Source organism: Scophthalmus maximus, chromosome 17 (genome assembly GCF_022379125.1).
Source record: "Scophthalmus maximus strain ysfricsl-2021 chromosome 17, ASM2237912v1, whole genome shotgun sequence".
NCBI lineage: Eukaryota > Metazoa > Chordata > Actinopteri > Pleuronectiformes > Scophthalmidae > Scophthalmus > Scophthalmus maximus.
In genome coordinates, this window is record NC_061531.1 from 6,391,966 (window position 1) to 6,399,886 (window position 7,921).

A 7,921-nucleotide genomic window follows, 5' to 3' on the forward strand; every position below is an offset into this window, starting at 1 on the left:
AAGGATGTAGAGTACACACTGATTTATTGAAGAGCTTTATTAAACATGAAAAACAAACTGTATAAAGGGATTTACTATTAGCTAGGAAAAATCTCAAATATCACTGCAGCAAAGACTTGAACACACTGCTGACTGACTGACTGACCTATGGCAGGTCTTAGGATATTTGTTACGCACACAAACTTTCAAAATGCGAAGGGGAAAGCTCATCTACATGCACGTGGCTACAAGTCCTCTGCGGACTTGGCACTACAAGGCCTAAATTAATATCTGTATCATGAAATCATCAAGATACAAGTCAAAGAAAGTGTTCAAAAGAACAGGAAATCTCATTTAGGAAAAATAAATGTTAATCCCTTTGCTGAAGATAAATAGGAATCCCACGTTTCCTTTTGTGACTCAACCTGGTGTGGCGAACAAAGAATCAAATCTAAAATTAAAATATTGAAAATAAAACAGAAACAAGGTTATAGACAAGATTAATTAAGCACTCACCTCTGATACACCTAAAGAAATAGTTAGATCCTCTATAGAGTAAGTGCCCTGCAGCAGCTCACAAAGAGGCTCACAATACAAAACCAACATTTGTATAAAGGTTTTCTTTTCTATTGCGGCAACAAACAAGCTTCTGTCAAACTACATAACTAATGCGGATTCATTTGACTTCAAATAAAAGGGGGCAACACTGAAAAGGGTTGACCACTCAGTAAAATATTGATGCTGAAGGGAGAAGCCATTTAAAGCACAGCACACTTGATGTGTTGCAACCCAAACAAGCTCATCATTTGAATGTTGATAGGACAAATATCAAGAAATAAAGACATTTCTGACTGACGGTGTAACGTTTGTTGTGCCGTGTGTGTGTTTGTGACTGTGGTGCACAGACCACGTTACTTTCTCCCTGAGGGAGGAGGCGGGGGTGGAGGAGCAAACTGGAATGGCGAGTTCCCCATCAGCCCCATCATGGGCTGTGGGGGGTTGAACTGCTGAGCCATCAGAGGCTGGGGAACTGACGAGGACGGTTGGACCTTCCCCACTCCGTCGCCCCCAGAACCAGCGGCGCCCCTGGAGCTGCTGTACTGGCCATTGCTGCTGCCGTTATTCTGGTACTGGTCGTGCGAGTTGGAGCTGGAGCCATAGCTGCGTCCGCCGTCCCTGCTACTGCGATCTCTGTAAGAGGAGGACGAGGAGGAAGAGGAGCGATCCCCGTCCCGGCTGCTTCCACTGCGACCGTCTCGGCTGTCGCGACTGTAGCCGTTGCTGCTGCTGCCGCGACTCTCCTTGGAGCCACTGCCCCCTCCGGCAGAACGCATTCGCCGGTCACACTCATCCTGGTACATCAGGTTGGGGTTGTTCGAACTGGAGGTGCCACGGAAACGGGGACGGCCACCTGGAAATGACAAGGGTGAGAGGACAAAGAAGGAAAGGGGACAGATTTTAGTCTGACTTTAATTGACCCATTAAAAAAAAAAAATATAGAGCTTTATCTCACAAGCGTCTCATTTTAAACAATGTCGAGGGAATCTTGTTAGATTGAGCTGCTCTATCCCATCTCTCACAATGATAATGTCATATTAGACACACAAGGACAAATATTAGATTATCCTTCTGTTGAGTAATCTGATTCCATGTTAAATCAATAGTAATCTAATCCGGCAGGATACGCCCCTCACCTCCTCCTCCGCCTCCGCCACGTCCGGTGTCAACCAGCTGCAGCAGCTTGGGATTGATGGCCTGCCGGGCCTCCTCCAGCACCCGGATCAGCTCGCGGGCCTGGCGGAGGTTCCCTGGCGTGAAGAAGGTGTAGGCAGTGCCTTTATTGTTGCTGCGGGCCGTACGACCAATGCGGTGGATGTAGTCCTCCGACGAATTGGGATAGTCGTAATTGATGACAAACTTGACATCCTCCACGTCTTGACATGTGAGGCAGCGGTGTGGTCACAGGGACGGAAAAGATACAGACTGAAGTCAGAACTAAATTAACACTCGATGGGAATGAATCAGTTAAGACCATTCGTGAATTTTCAAGTTTTGTGCTTTTTGAAACTGGGAACACTCAAGACTGACAATACCTGCAAGACACTCATCATCCTCTGAAGGCACCACTTACCTGTGGGTCGGCAATTATTTGTTAAATGGACTATTAGAAAATTAATTTACTTACCATGCCAATTACAAAACAGGACTCAGTTCTCTAGTACAGTAATCAAGTATTTACGTGCAGCCAAAGCTACAGATCAATGAAGTCGTGAAAAAAGTGGTTTGTTGAATAATTTAGACAACGATAAGAGGAATTGAAAAAGGGAGACTCTAATTTTGAGAAGCGAGTGAAACAAAACTGAGAATCAATCATTTATTTGAGAAAGACTTTTCTGTTTCTCATTATGGTTAACAAAAAGGCTCAGAAACACTGCTGATTTGAGAGAAATAAGTATTGTATTGGAAGCATTATGATGAAGGCTGGCAGAGGAGAAAATGGGGGAAGGGGGGAATGAGGTACAGTACTTACCCCGTATGAGATTTAGTGATTTACAAAGTTTACCCCTCTGCCGCCCTGCCCATCACCAGTCCTGGGAGGTCTGCAGGGGCAGGAGGAGAGCACACAGGACAAAAGCAGTCCCATCTCCGACCTCGCCACTCCTCCACAACACTCCCAAAGCTGGACACTGTCTGGGCTGGAGCTCCAGCTCTACAGCGCTGGGATGTGGTCCTACTCTAGTCGAGGTGTTGTACCTCTTTGTGTCCCCCCAGCGTGTTAGTGACCCAGAGACTGCTGGGTTCAGCTGTCTGTAGCATAAGGTGATGAATCATGGAGAGCCCTCTTACTTAATTATTACGTAAACTTCCACGATCCTAAGTCTTTGTTAGATACTTGATCTGCCATTTCTTGCATTAGTGGGTGTGGGTGACAATTCAGTTCTAGTCTAAAAGCGGTGCAGGGGAGTGGCAGATTTTGTTGTGGGTCTTTATTGTCTTTGATTAGAGTGGCTTGTTCTGAATGGCAGTGATATAGAGCCCAGCTTTTCAAGTTTTGTAAAAAGAAAAAAGAAAGAAACAGACACCAAGGAGTTTTCTGTAAGAGGAGTTTGAAGGTGGGCTCTGCTAGGGATTTTAAGTCCTTCAAAAGCTGTGCTTGTCCTTATGGAAGATTTAGCAGGCCTGTGTGTTATTGACAGACATAACTCGTGGCTAGTAAAATGTATACGAAGAAAAATTGAAAGAGGGACATTTGGTGGATTAAGGTAAAGGGACAAAAAGGTCAGGTGGTCTAAAGAAAACAACAAGGAGGTAATAGGACAGCAAAAGGTAGGAGGTTGAAGGGGAAGGGTGGAAAGAGTTAGAGAAAAAAGAAAACATTTAAGAAATTAGCAAGAGGGAGAGAAGAGATGAACAAGACAGAAAATGAGAGCAAAGGGAAAGAGAGAGAGGTGGTGATGAAGGGGGCTGAGAAATTGAGAGAGTGAAAGAGAGGGAAATCGATTTTTTAGAGAGGTGGATCCTCCAGGCCAGGATTCCTGCCAGCCAGGACCAGACATGACGTCCGCAGAGGGAGAGGCCGGCCGGCACAGCCAGTGGTGGGGGGTGTCAGGGGCTGGCATCAGGGGGCAGTTAGAGGGGAGCCTCCAGCATAGCCGTCCATGTCCGGCTTTGATTGCTGTCCGCCCTCATTTCCTGGAAGTTGTCTGTTTCTCTGTCTTCTGGACCCACACCACTACATCTCACTTTGGGTGTGATATCTGCTGGACTAATTTGGGTTAAGAAATTTGTTTTCCAAACTTTGGTATTCAGGAATGGAAAGGTATCTCCTGTGCAGCGTCTTTTTCTTAATCCATGTCCCATTAGAATAAATACAAACTTTATCATGGGATAGATCGGAGGTAATCTAATCAGGAAATGCTGTGGTGTGTCACGGTGATGATGGTGTGGCCAAGGGGAGCACACCCTCCACCGCACCCCTCTCTTTGCCCTCTCACCTGACAGCTGCCCCCGACCCTAGGATCAAATTTGGAAGCCCAGCAGCATCCCGCGCTTGACCCCTTCCCCCTGACGCCCAGGCAGCCAGTGTCCTGGAAAGGGGGGAGAGTTTTGTTTGTGGGCACTGTTCTAGGTTTTCGGCAGAGATGGCTGTGTCTGGGACTGATTAATCGGGCCGTCTCTCTCCCCGAGTCAGCTTTCGAATTGTCATGCCTAGGTCCGGCTGCAGGCTCCCGAGGGCCTGTGCGCTTCTAGTTGCCGGAAGAGAGACTTGGAAACAAATAAACAAAAACAAAATGAAAAGAAAACAAATGAACATAGAATTAGGTTAACGGTTGATTGCCGTCCTGTAAGGGGTTACGTCTCGCCCCCTTACATCTTCACACTTCATTCAACATCATTCCTATTTTCAACAGAGCACAGTGGCTCAAACCTTCACAGGAAATCCTGCTTCACATATGATGTTCGTCTTAGACACACCCTTTGTGTAAGAAGCATTGTGTATTTTTTGTAAGAATAGCATATCTGTAAGTGTTTGTGGTTGACTTTTGATCATAAACATGCATCAAAAGCCTGATTATCACTGTTCATATTATTCTACATATTAAATGGTCAAATATCTTGTATGTGCTGTATGCCATACTATCAGTGTCTAGTTATACTGAGGAAGGTTTATGCTTTGGACTCAGGCACACTTGACATACCCAAACCACGTGAGGCCACGTCAGTAGCGATGAGGATGGGAGCTTTGCCGCTGCGAAACTCTGCAATACAAGACGAAGGATGGATGATGAAGAGCAAAGAGATGACATGGAGTCACTGCAGATCATATATCAAGTGTGTGTTGTTACCTGACAACACCCAGTCTCTCTCTGGCTGGCTCTTGTCACCATGAATACACATTGCCGGCCACCTAAACAAAAAGAAAACAAAAAACAAACTGTCAAATATGACCACATAGTTTTAAGAAGTTTTAACCACACAGTTTTAACTATGCATGAGATCATCAGGAAAAAACCTGCATAAACTTCACTATATAGAATCAAATTAAATAACAGGTGTTATGATGAGTTAATACTGTGTGAGAAGAGCAAGTTAAGGAGACTCCTCACACGAGCTGGTTGTACTCACCCGTCACGTCTCATTCTGCGTGTGAGGTCATCACATCGTTTCTTGGTCTCCACAAATATGATGGTCTTGTTCTCTTTCTCGGCCATAATTTCCTCCATCAGTTGGAACAACCTGAGGGGAGAAAAATATCAAGTAAATATCAGATACAACATTACTACAATTTATACTTGTAGATGTTTGCCTCACTAGTCACTTCAAAAAAAGAGAGGCAACAATCATAGCTAGAGACAAAAAAGAAGAATTAAGAAAGAAAAATGAATATTACATAGAAAGAGGACCCCTGCAAGAACACAAGATCTGAAGGATCTGCTGTGTGACCAGCCTCTTACTTGTGGTCCTTCTCACTCTCCATGCAGACATCAACTATCTGCAGGATGTTGTGGTTTGCACTGAGTTCCAACGCTCCAACGTTGATTTGGACCGAGTCCTTCAGGAAGTCCTCTGCCAGCTGGCGAACCTCTTTAGGCCATGTAGCGCTCCACATTAGTGTCTGTCTGTCAGGCTGGTCAAAGAGCACATGGAATAGACAACGAGTAAGGACAGATACTTGAATTTCTAATAATAACAAATAAAAACAACATAATGGATAAGTTATCCATGCAGGAATTCCTCTGCTGCAAAAAAAATATGTCATAAAAATCTATATTGTTAGCTTTACCCTAATCTGGTCCAGAATTTTGCGAATCTGTGGTTCAAATCCCATGTCCAGCATACGGTCAGCTTCGTCTAACACTAGGTAAGTGCAGCGCCGCAGATTGGTCTTTCCAGCCTCCAGGAAGTCAATCAAACGACCCGGAGTGGCAATGCAGATCTCAACACCTATAGGAGAAATAAACAGAACAATAAGTTGTGCAGTGCAAAAACGGTGTTGGCGTTGGTCCAAACAGTGAACACTCCTCACCTCTCTCCAGGTCTCGGATTTGGGGTCCCTTGGGAGCACCCCCGTACACACAAGTGCTTTTGATGCGGGATGACTTTCCATAGTCTGATGCCACCTGCTGGACCTGCTGTGCCAGTTCTCTTGTGGGGGCCAGAACCAAGCACTGCAAAGCACACAAGAAACACCACAACAAACCAGTGTTTATAGTGTTATTATTCCATTATTATTCTTGTAAAAACTGAAATCCAACAGCAAAACTCAAACGGATTCAGTTTTTGTTCACACACAATGGGTCCATCTCCTCGCTCCAGGTAGGGCTGATGATTGATGTGCACGATTGCGGGCAGAAGATACTGAAAAGGAGAAAAAGAGGGGCGGTCAGTTTGATTTTGTTGCTGTGCAAATCACCAGTATTTCATGTAATGATCTTTGCAATTACAGGAGTAGAGGAAGATGTGTGTCTCACCGATAAGGTCTTCCCAGAGCCAGTCTGGGCAATGCCCACCATGTCTCTCCCGCTGAGGGCCAGGGGAAAACCTTGTGCCTGAATGGCTGTGGGCTCCTTGAAGTTCTGCTGCATCAGTACATCCATGACATATTCTGCAAGGAGAGGTGGGGAAGAGGACATTTCTGTTAGCAGCCAGCAGACTTAATGCAGCTGTTGTGTTGGCAGTACAGTTAACTGCGAAGATGTGATGTGTGCACGTGCTTACGGGGAAAGTGTGCCTGGTGGAAGTTGGTGACAGGCTTTGGGCAGCCTGAACCTCGAACAGTGATTTCTTTCTTCTGGCGATACTCTTCAACATCGTACTGTGAGCACAAGAAAACAGACGGATTGTGTGAAACCAACAGGCCTAAATGAGAAAAGGGAAAAAGATTGTATGTTCTCTTGATCACCACTGTGAAAAGTTTGTATAATGAAGCCGCATCTGTAGCTCGGACTGTGGTACCACAGGGATACCTGGCTCATACGCTGCACTTCCGGGTGTTCACTGTAGAAGTTCTTCTCAAATTTGGGAAGCTCGTCCAGGTCCCACCTCTTCTTTCGTAAACGGTCCCCGGGATTCCCAAACTTTTTACCAGCTGGGGGGCCACCCCTGCTGGAGCCAAACCGATGGCTGCTGCAAAGATACAGAAACACCAGTTATGAAACTAGCTTTACGACGTCTCCCTAGTCTGTGTCGCCAGCTGACAACTGTTTGCGCTAGCATTAGCTCACGAGCTAACTGACAGCGTCGCTTACCCTCTGTCGCGGCCCCGGTCTCTATCTCTGTCTCCGTACGAGCCTCTCATTCTTCTCCCGAGTGAAAAAGCGCCTCTCTGGTGTTACTGTTGATTTTCTGGACGATTCTTTTTTTTTTTTCCCAAGAGGTTACCTGGGTTTCGCTTATCGTTACGGTTTTCAGGCCTTGCTTGACTAAAGACTAGCTAACTACATCCGACGCGCCCTCTCTTCCAGCTGAACGCCAACGTTAACTTGGAACGTGGAGTAAATTATGACATTGTATCCTTCTTTTGGGGTTTTCCGGAAAGTCAATTATCACACCGAGACATTATAAGTGAGACAAATCCTAACTTCGGTACAACTAGCACAACAACGAGGCGCTGCAGGCTGCACAGCTGCTGTGTTGTTGTTGTAATGGGCCCAGCGTTCGCTGCTATGATTGGCCGACTGCTTGAAAAAGCCCCGCCCTCAAGTGTGATTGACATCCTCTTCTCTTAGTGTTTTTTTGTATTACAAATTATGAATAACATACATTAATATTGTTGTAGCTACATATTATAGTATTTATATATTTTTATTCATTTGTTTACGTTTACCACTTTGTAGAAAATGATCATCTTTACACAATGTATTTTCGTCTTAAATGTGTAAAACCTACTAATTACTACTTATAAATGATTTATACTGATTTCTGTCTTCATCTATAATAA

At 45.1% G+C, this 7,921-nt stretch overlaps 1 protein-coding gene across 2 annotated transcripts; it reads right to left on the reverse strand.

Moving 5' to 3' along the window:
* Positions 1–22: 22 nt before the first annotated feature.
* Positions 23–7,639, reverse strand: LOC118288651 (probable ATP-dependent RNA helicase DDX17). 2 transcript variants are annotated; one of them, XM_035614964.2, is made up of 13 exons: positions 7,230–7,639; positions 6,948–7,104; positions 6,700–6,796; positions 6,453–6,586; positions 6,274–6,339; positions 6,008–6,149; positions 5,765–5,925; positions 5,436–5,608; positions 5,107–5,217; positions 4,827–4,888; positions 4,680–4,739; positions 1,674–1,913; positions 23–1,390 (listed from the first exon to the last, which is right to left on the reverse strand). In XM_035614964.2, exons 1-13 carry the CDS (start codon positions 7,277–7,279, stop codon positions 891–893), a joined length of 1,953 nt encoding a protein of 650 aa, XP_035470857.1. In that variant the 5' UTR covers positions 7,280–7,639; the 3' UTR covers positions 23–890. The 2 variants fall into 2 exon arrangements, with proteins under 2 accessions (XP_035470857.1, XP_035470856.1); XM_035614963.2 differs by having other exon boundaries at positions 6,948–7,107.
* Between the last annotated feature and the right edge of the window lie 282 nt (positions 7,640–7,921).

Coding starts and splice junctions, on each gene's coding strand:
- LOC118288651 (XM_035614963.2), bottom strand. CDS start 7,279: ATGAGAGGCTCGTACGGAGACAGAGATAGAGACCGGGGCCGCGACAGA. Junction 4,740..4,826: donor GAGAGACTGGGTGTTGTCAG/GTAACAACACAC, acceptor CTTGTATTGCAG/AGTTTCGCAGCGGCAAAGCT. Junction 1,914..4,679: donor CGTGGCCTCACGTGGTTTGG/GTATGTCAAGTG, acceptor TCACATGTCAAG/ACGTGGAGGATGTCAAGTTT.